Below are 21,384 nucleotides of genomic sequence, written 5' to 3' on the forward strand. Positions count from 1 at the left end.
AGACTAAACTTTCTTTCCAAATATCATACCAATCTAGCCACAGGACACACACGTCCCCCACTTGCCTCTTAGTTCATTAACAGCATTGTCATCAGAGCGCGGGGCAGGAATGTTTGTCAAATCCGGTTTAAAAACCATCACTTTTAACCCCTTCCATGCCTGTGACTGAGCCACTCCTTCACGAGCCACGGGTGGCGTTTTGCTAATGACGGAGTGGTTCCGTCATGCCGCTCCGCTCACGCGGCACGGATTCCCCGCCTGTGCGGGCGAATTCGTGAGTGGGCGGAGTCGTGACGAAACCACTCCGTCATAAGCACAGCCTGCCCTTGGATCGTGACGGAGTGGTTCCGTCACAAACAGGGTGGCGCCGCGCGACACCTCCCCCCCCCCCCCCCCCCCCCCACCAACCAACCAAGGGGTTAATAAATACATAACTAAAGCATGAAGTGGTAGCAAACTCATTTGTAATCAGCAGATTTTACATTGAAATGGCCACAAACTTTCCCACGGACATGCGGTTTTACTGATAACACTATATAATGTACAAACAATAATGTTTGGAAATAAAGTTTCTGCTAAAATGTGTCACTTGCTAATCACCAACAAAAGTGTTCTGCTTTGTTTTGCTCCTATTTAACTCTGTGTTTGCATCAAACTTCTTCATTATAAAACAAATGTGATTTTGTAATTCCTGATATATTTTGAAATATTTGCAGTATTTATTTACAGGCTATTTATATAAATGTTATGTGTTAGAGAAAAATAGCTAAACAATGAGTTGTGAGTGGCGCACATCCTGTTTTAGCTATGTTTATCAGCGTTTAAACCACCTATTTAAAACGTTTGTGTGCTGTACTAGTGTCTCTCCCTTTCTGTGTTAATGTAATATCTTTCAAGCTAAATGCGTGCCTGAATCTTAGTGCGCACAAGCATTCTTATAAAACACACATATTCGTTATATCATTATTCAACTTTTTGTACGTGTACCAACAATGAATGCATTGCAGTATCGGAGAAAAATAACTGACCTCTTCGGACAGCTCACTTGACAAAAACCTCCAACTCTAGTAAGAGAGAGAGAAAAATAAACCTAATTTTCCAAGCAGTGATTAGTTAAAAGACAAACTGACATTTGACCTCTTTCCTTGAACAGACAGTAAATGTGTCAAGATAAAAACAAGATTTAATGGCATCTTTGTTGCTCATTCACTTTCTGAATGAACAGAACACCTGTTCTTTTCCAGCCTAAATATACTCACCAGATGGGACTAGTAGGTGCTAAAAATAGCTCGACCTGATAACATTTTACTTGCAAATGCCAGGATTTACTTTTCGAGGTCTGTGTGAAGAAAAATCAATGATTACGAGTGGATATACATTCCCATTATTCAATCCTCTTCCCCTCTACCAACGAGCCAGTGGTGTGAATAATATGATCCCAAAGTATACAAAAATGTTACATGTAATTTATGTTGCTGTTGTGGCTGTTTAGATTCCTTTCTGCACAACTTGATGAGGAGCAGAAATAATATCAGGAACTGACATAAGTGCTTTGGTCTGTGCCTGTTCACTTCTATACGTGATGTCACCAGAGTAGAAGTCACAGATGGAGCTACTTGAACCATCAGGCTGTACCCTAAACCCATTGTTGGTAATACGTTTTGTGGACAATTCTGAAACCTGGAGACCATATTCATAAGATGAGAAATCTGTATAAAGGTTTTGTATCCACCAGAAATATTGTTACCGAAGGTAAGTAACTTTTTCTTTTGGCTCATAATGTGGCTAACATAGCTTGCAAGGTGACTGTATGGCGCTCCTAAAGCAGTCACAGCGAGATGCACACACTTGTCACCGGTGCCATCACCTCTCAGTGCCTTGTAGACTTACAGCTGTTCTAGTTATGTCAGGCGAATGACATTCAACAATTAGGGTTCATCAAGATCCTATCATTACATACAGAAAGCAAGAAGACTTGCTTGTCACGTGACTGATTACCTTTCTTCAACCCTTGTTCAGGATTATGGAGGGTATTTTTTGAAAGTATGCCTTCCAGTGATGCAAGCAGACTACTAGGCACTAAACCTTGTGTCCACAACACTGATGGGAGCACTGTTTAATCTTTGAATAGTTTGCAGTTTAAATAAGTTTACAAGAAAGTAGGTTTGCACACTCCTTCTCTAGCTTCTTGGAAGCGATGGGGTTAGTGGATGGTTGGAGAACGCACCACAATGACAACATTCAGCACACCTTCCATTCTGGGGCTCATAACAGCCTATCTCGCTTGGACTATATAACTGTCCCGGCCCCACAGGTTACGAATATCCATAAGATACGGCATCTAGCTAGGGGCATTTCTGACCACTCCCCCCTCTGGGTCCACATTGTTCTCGACCACTCCCAGGCTGGACACGTTGCCCCCATTAACCCCTGGTATCTAAAAAGCCCGAAAATACGCAAAAACCTGATCAAATCCATTGACAACTACTTTTTAGAAAACAACCATACTGCTGACTCTCCGCAAATGTTATGGGAAGCCTTTAAGACGGTGGTCCGAGGTGGTCTCTCTCTCTTATAGCAGGATCCAAAAAAGACAAGCTAAAAGACTTCTCCGATGTTGAGCAAGAGGTTTACCGGCTTGAGCAGGACGTTCATTCTGATCAGTCACCGGATGCGCTACATACACTGCGTGTCCGACAGGACAAATACAGGGCGCTGGTTACCAACTGTGCTAAGCTACTGGGGCAAAGCAGACTGGGCCGACTTTACGACTGGAGAGATAAGGCGAGGAAATTAATCGCCTGGCTGGACAAAAAGGAACATGGCAGTTGACTTGTCCCGGAACTAACTGGGGCTTAGGGGTCCCCCATAACCGATCCCCAAGACATAGTCAACCACTTTGCAATGCACTTCCACAAAGTCTACAGCTCCGTTGAACCATATTCCGAGGCGGACTCTTCTGAACTCCTAAGAGATATCACCCTCCCAGTGCTGTCGGACGGTGACCGGGCATTCATGGACAGTGCGCTCACCGCTGATGAAATAGCGACCGCAATCCGAGCGCTTCACTCTTGCAAGGCTCTCGGCCCGAACGGTATCCCGATTGAACTCTACAAGCTCCATCCGGACAAATTAAGCCCATACCTGAAATCTATGTTCGAAAACAGCCTGGAACTCTGGTCACTTCCCCGGGATCAAAGAATTGCAACCATTGTCGCAATTCATAAGGAAGGGAAACCCAAAACAGACTGCGCCTCCTATCGTCCTATTTTGTTGCTTAAGGCTGAACCTAAAATCTTGCCAAAGTGCTTGCAAACAGGCTGCTTAAGGTGATAAGTGGTCTGGTACACCCTGATCAATCGGGGTTCATGCCCAGGAGAAGCACTGCTTTGAAGCTGCGCAGAGTCCTTGGGGTCCTGGGTAGGGCGCCAACCATCCGTGAAGATGCCGTCATTGTCTCCCTCGATGCCACCATGGCTTTCGATACAGCCCTACCTCTTCGCTGTGCTCGCAAAGTTGGGGTCTGGGACAGGTTTCAGCCGGTGGGTGCGCTTTGCTGTACAGCCTCCCTATGGCACAGATAGTTGTCAATAACAAAAAATCTGAAACCTTTTTACTTCGCCGTGGGACCCGTCAGGAATGTCCCCTCTCCCCCTTGTTATTCGCCTTGGCCCTCGAGCCCTTCTCGGCTTGGATTCGTCAGGACGTAATGATTTGTTGTATGCGGTGGTCGGCAGGTTGGTAGGATCGTATCTCCCTATATGCTGACGACATCCTTCTATATCTTACGTCCCTCAAACGGTCCCTTATCGCTGTATTTGACATCCTGACCATCTTTGGCAGATACTCCGGGTTTTGTATCAATTGGCAGAAATCTCTCCTATACGTCCTCTGTGAAGACCACCCCCGATCCCTTGAAATTGCCCCATCCCAATGGTTTCAGAAGGATTCAAATACCTGGTTATATTCGTCTCGCTTGATAGCTCACTCCGAATCACCCGCAACCTTATTCCTCCCCCTGCAAAGGCTTAAACGTGATATTGCCAACTGGAAATCACTCCCACTCTCTTTTTCGGGAAAGGCGTCCATTTTTAAAATGATGTCCCTGCCCCGACTCCTCTATGCTCTCCAGAACTCGGCCGACCCTGTCCCAAACTCATACTTCAGAGAAATAGAGGGGCTACAGCGGGACCTTCTTTGGGATGGGAGACAACATATCGCCTTACCAAAACTTATCAGCTGGTATGATGGGGGCATCACCTTGCCCAACATCAAAAAATACTATTGGGCAGCACATCTAATAGCAATAAACCATTGCACCTATGGGCAGCCCGACGACCCGGGGTTCAACATGTACAGATGGATCCTCCCGAATGGAACCTACAACCGAGCCCTATACTCTAAACTGAACAGGTATCCATGTACTGGTCCCACTAACCACAGAGTCAAGATCTGGCATTCGGCGACCACATCATTAGGCTGGAGCAATAAACTGACTCTTGCCACGCCCCTGTGGGACTCCCAGAGGCTGGGTGACTTGAGCAATTCCAAAGGATTTGATAGGTGGGATCTAATTGGCATCTTCTACATTAGAGACCTTTGGGACAAAAATGACATGAAGACCTTTGACACCCTTCAGCGACAGTACAAAATGGCAGAGTCGGAGCGTTTTCGTTATTTGTAAATCTGACACGCACTGGGCACAGCAATGCCCTGTGACTCCTCCCCCCCAGATTATTCCCCAATAGAGGACAGATTACTCGATGGCCACCTACCTGAAAAGGCTATTTGTTTGACTTATTGAAAACTCATTAACAACATAGAAGATCCCCTACTGTCCCTACGAGAGAAATGGCTTGGAGATGGGATCGAATTAGATGACGAAAACTGGCAGACGGCAGTCTCCTCCCCCAAAACTGTTACCATTCCAGCGCATCTCCGCCTGGTGCAACTAAAAAAATTAGATAGAATTTACATCACAGGCCCCCAATTGACACACATAGGTGGTCCATCAGACGGGTCCTGTAGGAGGGTGTGCACCCACAACGGCACGTTCATACACATCATATGGCATTGCGACCCAATCCAGGAGTACTGGCGCAAAATTCATGAAACAATGAGCGAAACACTAGAAATTGAAATTAAGCCAGAGGCCCCTAGATGCCTCCTCAACATCTGGAAACCCACTGACCTCAACGCATACGCCATACAATGGGTCACACTGGGCTGTATGATTGCTAAGAGAAACATCGCCCAACTCTGGGGGGGCGCCACATGATCCTAAAGTTGCGGATTGGAAGAGAGATCTCGATCGGTGTATGCTAATGGAAAAGACAGTGTATGCAGCCCGGGGATGTCCCAGAAAGTGGTCTAAGATTTGGGCTCCATGGAATGAATATCGAGGCAATATATGTGCTCACCCCTGTGATCCTGATTGTGATGATCCCCCTCCCTGTGATTTCCAAACATCCTACTGTAGTTGTTTGCCTTGATTTCGCTGCGCCTCCTGTTATTAACCTATGTGGAATTGTACCCCTATGTGGAGTATGTTTAATAAAAAGATTTATAAAAAATAAAAAAAAGTAGGTTTACTGGTTTTCGCATCTGAAAGCAGAGCTGGTTAGTTGCAGGCATTATCGAGTTTAGAAGGGTTTTCAATATTTTCTTCAAAGATCTGGTGAGTTGCTGATCTCCTAATATTATTTTCTCTAACAATCTCCTCACGGAAGAACTGCATGACTTAAATAATCATAAAACTGTAGTGGGTGAAATGCACCACGTGATTTTGGCCTGGTGCTGCAGACCGTGACTCACATACTGAAGGGGGAGAGAGTCACATTGGTGGAGTACCTCCCAGGCCGATTGACGTAGGCATTATACAGAAGCCGGCCTAAAATAGATGTAACCGTGCAAACACTGAGAACTCCCAGGCCAAGTAAGTGAGATGCTCACCACGCTTTTTGGCCAAGAGAACATTTCAAGCATACTAGTAGTTGATTGTGCTCGTAGAGCACTGATTGCGCAACCTCTGCCGGTGGCCAACTTGCGCCCCTTTATCGCAGCCGAGACACGGTGCTGCACCTAGCGCGTTAGAAGAAAGATCTCAACTATAAGGGGTTTCAGTTATCTTTTTTCCCGGACTTTACTGTGGCTGTCCATACAGCGAGGAGAGAATACCTACCCATAAAACATCAACTTCAGAAGGATAATATACCGTATGTCATGTTCTGTCCCGCACGCCTAAAGATCGATTATGAAAGTCAACAAAAGATCTGCGCAATTCCGAAGGCAGCCAAAGATTTCCTGAAGTCAGTCATATGTCAAAAATGAAACCAATGAACAGTAGGAGAGGACTCCGACAAGTAATACAGACCGGGAGCATTAATTATTGGGAAAGGAGACTAAAAATTTAACAAACTGGGCAGGAGGTGATGAACGGGACTAGTCCTCCATCTCCTGCCACCACCAACCATAACTGGCAAACAAGTATGCCCAGCCACCTCCGCACCACAGGAGGGATAATGGGAATCTGGCAGCCCTTGCGAGGGTGTACCCCGACTGATCTGCTAAGTATACTGACTGTTTTGGAATTGTTGGTATTGTTGATAGCAAGCTGTCTTAGTTTATTTGGGATCGTGTCTTGGGCATGATTGGGATGCTGAAGTGGGTGGGCGTGGATTGGCGATAAAGTTATGTTTTCCATTAGTATTATCAAAGCTCACCGACATCAGACGTAGCAGACATATACATGATCACATTGCAAACTGCTCAAGTCCCATCCATGAACCTAGATGATTAACGACAGATCCAGTAACATTGATAATATATCTCTTATAACTTGGAATATAAGATGTCTTAATGACCCCAGGAAAATAAGGCCGGTTATAGCCTACCTCAATCGACAACATATTCAAATCTGGCTCCTCCAAGAAACACACCTGTCGAAGGGCACAGATGCAAAGGTGGGCACCCAGTGGGCAGAGATTTGACTGGCCTCCACTTACTCTACTGACGCTACAGGAGTATTGACTTCAATTTAAAAAGGCCACCATTTGTGGTTACACATACAATTACAGATGACCAAGGTGGATATACTATACTCCAAGGCAGTTTATACATCATGTCACTCACAATCGTAAATCTTTACGATCCGAATGTAGATGATCCTGCATTTTACGTAGGCCTATGGAATGTGCTGCGCTCTCCCAAGGTTCGAAATAATATGGGGTGGGACCTAAACACACGTCTTGATCAAAGTAAAGAAAAATTAGCTCTGCACTGCGGACAGAGCAGGCATACAGCCTGAATTATAAGGGGTTGGAGGAATTCAATATGGTGGACCTATGGAGAATCTGCAGCCCAGGCCGGTTGGAGGGTACTCACACTTCATCAGTCTATGGCACCTGGTCCTGCATGGATTACACGTTCGCGACAGTGGGGGCAAATGCCTGAGTGACAGGTGTGACATCTGGCAAGAACTCTCTGGCCACGACCTGCTGACACTGTATATTAAGTTTCCATCATATACACCTCTGCAATTTAAATGGAGGTTTAGGGCAGACACTACTGGATCCGATGTATAAGAAAACGATTTGTCAAGCCATTGTCTATTATTTGTACATAAATAAGGGCTCAGTAAGCGAAGCGAGCGCATTATGAGAGGCATTTAAGGCCACAATAGGGGGTATTTGTATTAGCAGAAATATTAAAAGATATCCTATGTAACTAAAAAGCTTAGAAGACACCCTAAGCACTTAGAAACTGATTACAAATCCAAGCAATGTCCAAACACCCTAGCTACACTAAGAGAGCAAGTAATTGAATATAAGCTCTGGTGCAAAGGGAAGTGCTGTATGTGGCCCGTCAACACATCACGAGAGCGTACGGAGAGGGAAGGTGGCTTGGTTATAACCAATCTAATAGAATAACCTCAGGTAAGAGGCAACATATCATAATTAAAATTACTGACGGAGATGGAGCCGATCATTATGACTCATCTTGAATATTGGCACAATTTAAACAATTGTATGAGGGACTTTACTTTATGCCTTCCGGGAGCTAGATGTTATAGAGGGCTTGGATACTTATCTATCGGACATAGCGCTCTTGCGGTTGTCGAATGGACAGAAGGAATATTTTTGTCAACCTATTGAAGAAGCGGAGATATGAGAGGCAATACACTCCTTGCCAAATAGAAAAGCACGAAGTCCAGACGGACTAATTAGAAATTTCTACAAAGAATTTGTGGCTCTATTAACACCACATATATTAGAAATGTATAAATAAAGAGAACTTTGTTAAGGGCCTCCATCCTCCCACACTTTATGAGGCCTTAATAAATGCCTGGAACAAAACCGGACAAACCACAGACACGCTGTGAGCCCTATCGTCTTCTATCCCTCATTAATATAGAATTAAATATCCTAGTGAGAATATTAGCAACTACATTACAACCCTTATTGACGCCCATTCATCCTCCCGGACCAACCAGGGTTTATACCGACCAGATCTACTACGCATAATTTGCATACAATTTTCGCGCACTATCAACTCAATCCAGATCTCAAGGCTGCGGCGGTATTGTTAGATGCCGCTAAGGTATGTGATTCTGTAGAATGGAACTATATTTTCCAGATACTGCAAGGAATGGGGCTTCCTGAGGATTTTCGACAGTGGATAGGTCTGATGTATACCTACCCAGACGTGAGGGTGCACATAGATGAGCATACGTCAGAGACACAATCTATTCATAGTTGTACCAGGCAGGGTTGCCCTATGTCCCCTGTTTTGTTCTTATTAATTCTGGAACCTACGGCATGTGTCACTGGACAAAGGCACGGGGGGCGTCCGCACTGTGCTTTTGACAGAGACCCGTAAATATTTCACTATATGCGTATAACATGGTCCTATATGTCAGGGAACCTGAACCCCGATTCTACAGGAATATATCCACTTTGAAAAATATTCAGTGCTTAGTATAAACCGGTCGAAATCGCCGATACTACCCCTGACACTACATACCTCACCACACGCACTAGATTACCCCCTAGAATGGTCCACTGACCCAGTGAAATACTTATGAATATGGATACAGAGGGATCCAGAGTTGACAATGCCGGAAGATTATGGCAGGGCAATTACTTATTGGAGAATCAGATTGCGAGATGTATTAGAATGCCACTGTCACTAGTGGACAGGATAACTCTCATTAAAATGATAGTTCTCCCACGATTTCTCTATTTGTTGATTAATATAACCTTTGTATTACCTGGCTTCCTTTTTAACACACTACGCACTCATCTGATAAGGCTAATATGGTCCGGGAAACAACCCAGCATTAAATGGAAAGTAATAACTATGTCCTTCAAACGGCAAGGGTTCAATGTACCAGATCAGTATTTATATTGCCTCTGCGTGCAGACACATTTTGCGCATTATTGGTGTATCCCCCACATATATATATATACACCACATTTAACCGTAGAAGTGAGAGATGCCCACACCACTCTAATGCATGCTACCACATGAGAGAAGTGGAATACCGCGCACCGAGATGAACACCATACACTGCACCACTACCGCTTGGCAGGCTTTGGATGCCAGAGCTAGCAAACTCCCATTATATGCTCCACCAGTCCCCATGGGGCACCACCCAGCCCTATCAGTTACACAAGAACACGGATCACATCGGTATTAGAACAGGCAGGAGTAGACCAGATGAGTGATGTATATCCAAAGGGGTCATTTTTAACCACTGAAAATTTACATTATATACAGAACAAAACGCCACTATTCACAATCATTTATATTATTGACTTTGTTCGGCTATGCAGGGACTGTACCCTTAATTTCCAGAGGAACCTTCTTGCCAGCCCCACACAGTGTCAGTTAGTCACCAACCTATACAAGACGGCTCTGGAGGAGAATCTACAAACACCCATTAGAGCCCTCGAGCACTGGAATGAAGTGTTAGTCCCTCGGATAACACTGGAGGAATGGGAGTTATATTGTGGTTTGACAGAGTTATTAACATCCAACTGTAATTTATGTATTATTCATTTTGTATATATATATATATATATTCACTGAAAAAACCATAGGTTATAGACCATATATAGTTAGGAATTAGCATTTACAAAACCTTGAAAATTCACTGAAAAAACCATAGGTTATAGACCATATATAGTTAGGAATTAGCATTTACAAAACCTTGAAAATTCACTGAAAAAACCATAGGTTATAGACCATATATAGTTAGGAATTAGCATTTAAAAAACCTTATTTTACTCACACAAAACCATTGAAATTCCATATATAGTTAGTTGCACTAACTATATATCGCGCACCCGCAATCCACTGCTGATGATGTCACATATTACATCATTCATGACATGGTCAGTGACATCACTGATGACATCATCCAGTGACTGTGTGTTTCTGAAAAGTTTAAATATGTTTTACATATTGAAGAATGAGTAGATGTAGAAGTGTCTGGATGAAGGATTTAGTAGGTGCGTGACTGACTGTATGAGTGAGTGATTAAATGTGTCTCACTGAGTGCATGGGTTAGTGACTAAACTGTCTTAATTTGTGCATCATTATGTCTGTTGTTCTGTAAACTGCTGCATGTGTTGATCAGTAGCTATATGAGTAACTATATGGGTTATTGATTGATTGCCCAAGTATTTGTATGGGAGACTGAGTGTGTGTGTGGCTGGCTGGGAGGTGTGTGACTCTGTGCAGATCAATGTGTACTTGTATCAATGATTGTATAAGAGAGTAATTATGTGTTAGTATATGTTTCAAAATGTAAGGTGCTCTATGTTTAACTGTATAGATTAGAAAATGGAAGTGTGATTGATTCTTTACAGGACTGACTAGGTGTGTGAGTAACTCCATGGATGAGTGACAGAGTGTGAGAGTCTGTATAGGTGTATGAGTGCATATGATAGTGTTGTAAAGATGAGTGATTGTATGTATGAATGATTGTATGGGTAAATGAGTGAATGTGTGTGTAAACATAGGAATCACTGAGTGCGTATGTAGTAACTAGTATTGGTGTGTCAATGGTTTCAAAAATTATACTCTGTATTTAACACTGGGTGTAACAGAGGTTATATTAAAGTGTGAGGAGATGCATTGTATTGTCACATGAATGATATCATCAGTGATGTGGTCATTGATGTCAAATGAGATGTCATCAGTGATGTCATTTGAGATGTCATCAGTGATGTCACTGACCATGTCATGAATGATGTAATATGTGACATCATCAGCAGTGGATTGCGGGTGCGCGATATATAGTTAGTGCAACTAACTATATATGGAATTTCAATGGTTTTGTGTGAGTAAAATAAGGTTTTTTAAATGCTAATTCCTAACTATATATGGTCTATAACCTATGGTTTTTTCAGTGAATTTTCAAGGTTTTGTAAATGCTAATTCCTAACTATATATGGTCTATAACCTATGGTTTTTTCAGTGAATTTTCAAGGTTTTGTAAATGCTAATTCCTAACTATATATGGTCTATAACCTATGGTTTTTTCAGTGAATTTCAATGGTTTTTTAATAGCAAATATCATAAGCTGTCGAATGTCAAGTACGTGGTAAGTAAAAACATTTTCGTGTTTATGCACACTGATCTGCTTTGATTGCTGCCCCCCACCCCTCATTTCTATTAGGAGTACTCTCTCTTTGCAGATAGTGAAGGGTAGTTAACTCAGCCCTTTGCCCCCTTTGTAATCCGTCGTGCCTGCTTCTCTCTCCATTTGATTGATTGTTCTCTTTGGTTCATTCTCTATTTACAAACAAGCACAGAGTCGCAATACTCTGTTTAGTCTTTGCAGATAGCGAAAAATCGTGTAAAAAAACAAAAGGAATCGAGCAAAATCAGTAGGCCACTAATGGGATCTCTTTTGACCTCGCTAAAATAGAAACATTAGGAACAACCTGTTGAAAATAGCAATGCGTATGTATATAAGCGGCGTTCATTTGTGTTCACAGTACCCCTTGTTGATTGTTTCAATCGAGCATTGAATTGTTCGAAGTTAATTCTCTTAAGGATCTTCTCTACCTGCAAACGAGGAAGAATAGGAATATTCTATCTCCCTTTGCAGATAGTGAAGGGTAGGTAACGCAAGCCTTTAACACGTCGTACCTATTTCATTCCTCATTGATTGATTGATTGTCCGAACATTGACTGTTTGGGAATTAGTTCTTTTTGGAGGTATTCCCTGTTTGCAAATAAACGTAGGAAAATCTTTGCAAGTAGTGAAAGGGTACGTAATGCGGACCGTTCTCCCCCGTTGTAATCTGTCATGCCTATCTACTCCCCACTGATTGATGCACCTTTTTCACCCGGACCATTTACTAGAGATACGTCATCTGGCCCGACCAGAGAGCACCCCTAGTGAAAAGGACATATGCAATAATAACGAAGTGATCACTGTATCCTGTTAACAGAAACTTTACCATGAAACAACCTGGAAAGAAAAAAATAGGAAAACGAAAATCAGTAGGCCACTGATGAACATGAACTTTTATTAAACAACGAACAAAGAAACGATAACATAACGTAATGATAAAACCTATTAATGTCCTAGAAACAAGAAAACGTTAAAATATGCCAGTGGTGAGAGACCAGAAAAACAGTAAGAGAAACCAAATCACCCCTCGCTGTCCCACCGCCTGCCACGCCAAAAAAATCGATAGACTAGGGAAAATGCAAGTCAGTAGAACATCCACCCCCACTCTGGAAACTTCCAAGGTGGGGCAGGGTTCCGGCTACGCCCAGCCGGGAGCAGCCCATATAAGGCAGGTCCTGCTGCCACGCCTCGGCCAGGAGATCCTAACGTAGGGTGTAGCCGAAGGAGAGGCCGAGGCCAGCGGGACCCGGCCAGGAGATTGCCTTTACAACGCTGAACAGTTGCAGGGGGGGGGAATGTCTCCTCGACCCTCCCCTCTCTCTCCCAGTCCGGCCGCGGTGGCCCTTGAGAGTTGCAGGTAGTCCCGCCACATGCTCTTCCGGTCCGACCACCAACGGTCGGGGGGCCGAGGCCGACGGGATCCGGCTGCAGCCGATAAACCAAGAAACCCGTTCATGGGGCCAGAGCCAGGGGCGTCCGGCCGACATCCACCGGAAGCCCGGCCCGAAGACGGACGGGACACTTCTTTCTTTTATAATGGCTGCGACAACACTGGGGGGGGATGTCTTGCACATGCCTCCGACCCCCCCCTCGTCCTCATCGCCTGGTCCGGCCATAACAAATCTCAAGCGAGACGCCGTGGGGTGCACTGGGAGGGAGAGACGGTGCGAACAGGCCTCTCCCGCCTCCCCAGGAGGAGACTTCCCAGCTGCACCCTCAGCGCTCCAGGCGCCCGGAAAACGGTTCTTCCACTGTGGCCATGCTGCAACGTCTCGCCCGGCAGGGTGGAGCCCGTCCGCTCATGTGACCCCGCGATCGCCGGTAGCTGCCGAACTCTCAAAATGGCGGTCGACCTGGCAAGAGCGGGCCCAGCATAAAGAAATGGCCCGGTCACTGGTTGACTCCACCACCGTAGTCCTCCACGACCTTGAAGATTCTAGAGGAGCCGCGGGAGTCTCCGACCCCCGATGGGGAATGACTGCCATGATCGCCCGTGGAGTGACGAAACTGTATCCGCGGGACGTCGGCGCTCCCATGCTGGCGCCAGCCTCACTTTGAATTACTAGAATCCTGCAGACCTCACTTCCGGTGAAAGCACAGTGTGACCCGGTAGGAAAAATTATTGCACCCCCTCCCCTTTTTGACTGATAGTTCAAACCACCGATCCTTTCCTTTGCCCTTTTAACGGAACTTTGGACTGCCTCCCCCTCTTTTACATTTTCTAGAGAAAACAAAACATTAACCACTACATTAGCATAGCAGTTGACACCAGAACTGTTTTCAAATTGAAAACCAACAACATCTTCAACAGAATCCTTTTTGTTTCTGCTGTGACCCTGCTACAGCACAGGCATTGTCCCCAGCAGTAATTCTGCAATGCCGGTAAGAATAGCTGTGGTGCCTACTGGACTCACTCACCCCCGCGGCGCCCCACGCCGTTTTTTGCTGGGCGGCAACTTACTAGACATCACTTTCGTGCCATCTAGATTTCAGCGCGTTCTGCTGCCTTGGAACTATTCGCACAACAGACCGCTACTGACAAGAATATTTCATTATTGGTGCTGTCAATTTCAATAAATCTATTGGATAATTAAAAAGAAATTGCCACGGTCTCTTCGTTGTTTAAATGTTTTTACTGTTTTTGTTTTGTTGTATATATTTATATGTTATTAAAGTTTTATATTCCTACTACTTTGTTGGAGTGCTATATATTTTTAATGTGACACATAATTGTAAAAACTTTGATGTACAAAGAGTCATTCCTGGAATCTTCCGCTTCAGGCTCGGTCCCCTCCCCAATCACAATACAGGATGGTTTTCAGATAGTAGGAACACGTGTGGTGTGACGGATCTCATCGAGTGTGGGCCTTGATCTACTATAACTCCTTTGAAGAGGGGTGATTCTTTACAGCTGGGGCCATAAACTACATCTGCAGGGCTAGCTGATAGCCTGGACAATCGGACACAGAGAAAGAGGAGTGTCAGAGGGTGCGGTAGTGAATAGGGCGAAAGGGAGGTGTCGGGCGGGCACAGTGTGATTCTCAGGGAAGAGCAGCGCAGATGGGGGGAGGTTTATTGCCCATGCATAAGACAGAGAGCGGTGGTGACCAGTGCCTAGGGAAGATGCTTGCGTGGGTGAGGAGCCATGCTACGAATCGACAGCGTGCAGAGAGTGGGTCTGGTCAAGACACCTAAAATGGCTGCCGTGCACGACAAAAGTGTGGCATTTCAAAAAAGGCAAGATGGCGCAGACAATGTTTTTCAACACTTCCTCATTTCCTTCGAATCGAACGTTAACAGACGTTGGGGCATATTACCAAAGTTAAGCGATATTTATCGCTAACGATGCTTACCAACCAATTTTTTACCACTAAGCATCGTCAGAAATTATCGAAGATAAACCTTACTATTATCAAGGTTTATCGCAAATGCGATAATAAACGGCCGCAATGCATGAATATCGCTAAAAACTCAGCGATATTCATGCATTACCGAGCTAATGCTCTTAGCCATGTTATCCACCTCCCATTGGATAACATGGCTAAGAACTGCTCAGGGCAGGTGTTACTTTTTGGAGATATTCGCGCTTAGCGCGAATATCTCCAAAAGTTGGTAATAGGAGATAGATATCTTGCATGTTGTAATGCAAGTTATTGTGGTATATGGAACTCATACCATAATCTCTCAGGAAAGCAGAAACTGATCCTTTTGGGACCGCCTAAAAAGGCCTAGGGGGTGAGGAGTACTCTACTTTGCCCCCTTTTCACGTTCCGAACTATTTTATTTTACTCTCTTCTGTAATTACACAAAATACCAGCGATAAGATGCATCGGAGACACACAGTGAGAGAAAGGAGGCCGGAGATGAAGAAGACATGTCAAATACACATTGGAGATAATATAGTGGCAGAAGGGAAGTAAATATGAGTAAACTTACCATGTAACATAAAAATGTTGCACTCTATACTATAAGTCTCATTTTATACTACAATCACTTCGCTACAACCTCATGAATTAAAAATAAAAATGAATAATGTCTCAAACAATTTTTGATTTCTAAATATAAATTTATTCTTCAGAATTTTCTAAATTTGAAAGAACTAGTAACATGTCCTCATCAGCAATGTCCTCATTAAAAGTCTCCAATGATGATTCTTGTAACTCTATGGTCTCCAAACACTCGATAAATTCGCCATCAAGAGATTGATCAAAAAAATCATTCAAGTCATCTCCTCCTTGTGACAATATTTCATTATTGGTGCTGTCAATTTCAATCAATGTAGTGGAATCATTCAAGTCATCTCCTCGTGACAATATTTCATTATTGGTGCTCTCAATTTCAATCAATGTAGTGGAATCATTCAAGTCATCTCCTCCTTGTGACAATATTTCATTATTGGTGCTGTCCATTATAATCAATCTAATGGAATCATACAAGCCATCTCCTCCTTGTGACAATATTTCATTATTGGTGCTCTCAATTTCAATCAATGTAGTGGAATCATTCAAGTCATCTCCTTGTGACAATATTTCATTCTTGGTGCTGTCCATTTCAATCAATCTAATGGAATCATACAAGTCATGTCCTCCTTGTGACAATATTTCATTATTGGTGCTCTCAATTTCAATCAATGTGTTGGACAATTCAAAAGAAATTGCCACGGTCTCTTCATTGTGAGCCATTTTATTTTGAAATTGCTTGCTGTAAATTGCAGAAAAAAATAATCACTTTCATTTATCGTTTTTAGTAATACATAATATAAAACTAACTTTATCAAGTATTTAGTATAACAGAAGGACTGCAAATAAATAACAGAAAACATTTTTCAAATTATCTTCAAGTGTACAACATAGTTCCCCTTACAAATTAACAACTCACCTTTTTAAAAGTAGCAGAAGTGTTAGTACTGTGTAAATCAAACACCAGAAATTCACCACCAAAAATTCCTCACAAATGTACCTCAGACAGTAGTATCACAAAATGGCTGTGGTTTCCTCTCATTTGACATATATACATAACCAATTAACTTTCATCACACACAAATACAAAACCAAAGTAACATTTTAATTGGTTCTAAATTTCAACACTTTCAAATGTGTTTTCCCCATGCAATTTTCCATAGGACATTTACATACGTCTACAGCCTGAATGGCTGAACGGAATTACACCAAACTTGGCAAAATGGTACATCAAACCTAAGAGGTCAGGAAGGATCTACTATGCCCCCTTATGGTCATTTCCCCCTTCGCTTTGGCCTCCTCTTGTCTCTCAATCCTACCGAGGGACAAGATGGCGGCCGCTACGGACTGTTTGGAATGTTGACAGACGCCGGAGAACCAATCAGCTTCGCAAAGCTCCGTAACGCGAAAAGTACGCGAAGCGGAGCGCTGTTACAGATATATATCTTTTTTTGAACGTTAATTTCTCAAAATCCACTGGAGCACATATATTGAGACCTAGCAAAGGCACATCGGGCTACCAGTCCCTAATATTTTGCCAAGTTTCGTGCAAATCCATTCAGCCGTTCGATTATTATTATTTTGTTTTTTTTTTGCCCCGCGGGGCCCTTTTAAAACCTCCACATCAAACCTAGGGGGTCAGCGAGGATCTACTATGCCCCCTTATAGTTATTTCCCCCTTTGTTTTGACCTCCTCTTGTCTCTCGATCCTACCGAGAGACAAGATGGCGGCCGCTACGGACTGTTTGGAATGTTGACAGACGCCGGAGAACCAATCAGCTTCGCTTCACAAAGCTCCGTTGCGCGAAAAGTCCGCGAACCAGTGCGCTGCCCGGTCCGCTGTTACAGATATATATCTTTTTTTAAACGTTAATTTCTCAAAATCCACTGGAGCACATATATTGAGACCTACAAAAGGCACATCGGGCTACCAGTCCCTACAATTTTGCCAAGTTTCGTGCAAATCCATTCAGCCGTTCGGGCTAAAAGTGAGGCCAACCGCCCTATGGAAAACTCAATGTTAAAAACACGTTTTGGGACCCCCCTTTTTTCTCGGCCCCCCCTTGACGAACCCCCCCCAAATTTTCAAGGGCTGCTCAGAAACAAAATGTGCCATTTTCCTGAAAATTTCAGCCAATTCCGTCCACAAACGCCAAAGTTATTAGACATAGAATTTTCAAAAAACCCATAGAGAAAAAATCCTAACTATATATACCTACTGGCGACCGCCAGTAGGTAATATATATATATATATATATATATATATATATATATATATATATATATATAGCAAATATATTCTACACCAGCTAGACTGTACAAGTATGGTCTCAAAGACAATGATTTATTTCAGGGATGTGGGAGGGAAGAAGCAGATTTTGTACATCTGGTATGGGATTGTGTATTTATAAGGAACTACTAGGAAACTGTGGTTCAAGACCTGAGATCTATGACCTCAGAGGAGATCAAATATAACCCACGTGTGCTTATTAGGCCTGATTCCGAATTTGAAAGGGCAATACCCAAATGAGTAGCAGTAGCGCTGTTACTGCCCAAAAGACAGGTAGCGATGTATAGAGGGAAAAGATCTGCTCCTAAGCACAAGCACTGGGTCCAAGCCATGGTATACTGTAGGATGAACCCGGAACTAAATGCTGAAGTACTTCCGGCAACCTCCAGACAAAAGGAATTATGGGGCCAATTAATCGAACATTTGAGTGAATGGGTTCTTTCTGAACCAGATGAAATGCAATAGACACAAGCATGGAATAGGCTGGTAGCTGAGTAAGGGAGAAAAAATGTAAGATCATGTAAAACCATAATGTATGAACAATAGAGATGATAAAGGTGTTGCTATGGTATTTATGTTAATCATATGTGCTGAAAATATATATATTTTTTAAATCTCCCATCAAGTTAATAGTATCCCTGGCTTTGTCATAGCTAGTACCCACATCTAAGGGATTAGTTCATATTAGGTGTCTGGAGTCCTAATATATTACATTGACACAGCAAGCATTTCAGATAGATGTACTACCGGTCGTTTTCGAGAGTATGGCCTCCTTCAAGGAAAGACTGTTTCAAAGCAATGAATCATACGATCTATCGTGCCATGCACCTACTGAAAACAGAAAAGCCAGACATACCAAGATATGTTAAACATTGTTGTAGAGAGCAGTGCATGCCTTCACTAAGCATTAATGCTTTGGTGCGAATGGCAAATGAAAAACTAGAGTTTGACTGACTTCGTTTCCACATTCCAGGCACATTCCTTGTATTAGTCTACTCTTAAGTGTGTGAATCTTTGAACAATCAATAGTGATGGAGAAAATAAAGTTATTTCGAACTGGTACTCCATATGTGGTATATGGCTTTCACATGCATTTAAGGGTACCCCAATAAGTATAAGATGCCTTTTTTGAGGACCAGGATTAGGCCTCAATCCAGTACACAGGAAACATGACAGTAAAGATAAAATTTAAAAAAAGAGATGTCCCACTGTAGTGAAACTGTTACATTTGTAACCATGGATTTTCAACTCAAAATAAGGATTATTATAAATCTTGTTAATCCTTGAACCACAGTTAAAGGTAAGCAATTTATGGTTTATTCACATTATTATATCTAGTACTCTTAAGTGGTTCATCCTTCTCCAGTCACAGAACTCGTTCACCATTTTGTCTGTTCAGTTTAATACTATGGTTTTAAAGGTTAGGCTGGTATGTGAAGAAATTGGCTTGTGGGGCCCAAATTGGCATGTGGAGGCCTCACGTTCTTGTGTCTCTTACTAGTGTCGCATCATATTCTTCATGACCATCATCAACAGAGAAAGATGTCCCATAAGTATGAATGAAGAGGCTGCAGGACAGAGTACAAATACTTTAATCAAACTTCAGTGGCTGGTTTAAAGTCTGATATGTACATTAAAACATAAGTCATAGGAATATTTTAGAAAACGATATGATTTAATTACCAATTACAATTGACAAGTGAGTAGTTTGATATTTAGTGAAGTGACTAGATCCCTTCGCTTTTCCACATCTATACAGAGTACAGTATCCTAGTTTGTTTTGTATTCCACTATACTATTGTAAATTCAGTATGGAAAAGAATTGGTTTTCATATATTTGTGCTTTCATGTTGTCTTTCCTTAGAGCTCCTCACCTGGGCAGGGAACTGGTCTGCAAAGAAAGTAAAAAAACATTCAAAGCAACAATCGCCATGAGTCAAGAATTTCCCCTAGGAATTGAATCGTAAGTCTGTCGCCCATATAAATGTTTTTTTTAGGAAGTGATTTTTTTATTTGTTTGTTAGTAGTATGATTGTTTGGTGCACTCATCAATAAAGGGAAATACAGCTTAAACATAATGCCATCATATAGCATTAAAACATTAATGTAGCTAATTTACTTGTCTAAGTTAAAGTTACAACAAACCCCCAAAGCAATTTTACCACAGATCTCTTTTTTCAGAAGCACTTTGAAGATAATTATGAATTGTAAGACATTCCACTCTGACCATTTCTATATTGTCATCTGCCTACAGGGTCACACTATTGTAGGTCTGGCTGTGGACCATTTTAGTTGCCTGCAGAAGCTCATGTGTACAACAGCCAATAACACAGCGTAGTTTTGAGTGAAGCTAGTGAATCAGTCTTCCCACGTTCTCCTCTGTCTGCCCACCCAGATTAGTACTAATCCATAGAGCATCCAGAGAAGCCCAATACTAGTATGCACTTTCTCTTGTAAAACCAATTGAATAGGTTGGCTTACTGAAAAATATTTTTACAAAATTGGTGTATGAAAGCCCAACTGTATTCATGGAGAGGTAGATCGCCCAATACAGTGGTGTGACAATCTGCTTCTCGAACATCATCTAATGGTGGTGCATTTTAAAGCAGGTGTGCTACCAAACTGGTTGCTCGGTAACCTGGTAGACATTTTATTTTCTTACCTGTTAATTTAAATAAATAGTATTGAAAGAAACTTGTTACAGTGGTAGACCTGGCACTAATAGTAGCTGTAAATGTGTTGTCTCTTCTTTGTCCTCTATTCTGCTTTCCCACCCCACTAGTATTATTTACTTCAGTCCCCCTGTTTCTCTTGTATTGTGCCCCTGGCAAATCAGACTACTAGCTTGCACAACTCCTCGATCTCAAGACTTTACATTTGGTCCACCGCTTGGGTCTTTCCACCTAATTATTTTGGTCTGTGTTGTGAGGCAAGACTAGCTAGCTTGGTTCTTTGTGTGAGGTGGGTGAATAGAGGGGAGGATGAGAAGTGCTGCCAAAGAGCTAGGCTCTTCTCTAAGTCAGACTCCTATTTCTCAGTTCCAGGTCTATGGGGGTGCAGGTGTCTGCTAGGGTTTCCTTGGACTCCGAGAAAGAATGCAGAAAGTACTGGAGATGTTTGTTGAATTGGGTGCTAGGTGTCTAATGCTTGCTCCCTTCAACAGTTTATTGCTGTCCCAGGAAATGCCTGATTCTCGAAGTATGTGAGGGAAGGGTTGTGTTCTAGTTACCTACAGTTTACATTGTTTTCTATCATTCTATACTAGTCTGTTCCTTTGGCTAGGTGGGGAGTCTACCAGTCCCTTTGGACAAGGAGAGTCATGGTCCTGGGCAGATGGTCAGTTCTCTGGCCTGGAGTGGTCCGCTTGCTTCAGAAGGTGGGTAGGCATGGATGGTTCTGGTATGTGTATCTGGAAATAGTGGGAGGCGATTACTGCAGGGGGTTGGTGGTGGTCGTAGTGTTGGTGGCAGGGTGGTTTGTTCAGTGAA

At 42.9% G+C, this 21,384-nt stretch overlaps 1 protein-coding gene across 2 annotated transcripts in view; it reads left to right on the plus strand.

The window, feature by feature from the left end:
- ANKRD13C (ankyrin repeat domain 13C) overlaps positions 1-21,384 on the plus strand; it is a 394,963-nt gene that overhangs the window by 298,936 nt on the left and 74,643 nt on the right. For both annotated transcript variants that reach the window (XM_078668732.1, XM_078668741.1), the window contains exon 11: positions 19,761-19,859. In XM_078668732.1, coding sequence (XP_078524858.1) covers positions 19,761-19,859 — 99 coding nt within the window. The remainder of the gene's footprint in view (positions 1-19,760; positions 19,860-21,384) is intronic.

Source organism: Lissotriton helveticus, chromosome 1_2 (genome assembly GCF_964261635.1).
Source record: "Lissotriton helveticus chromosome 1_2, aLisHel1.1, whole genome shotgun sequence".
Taxonomy (NCBI): Eukaryota; Metazoa; Chordata; class Amphibia; order Caudata; family Salamandridae; genus Lissotriton; species Lissotriton helveticus.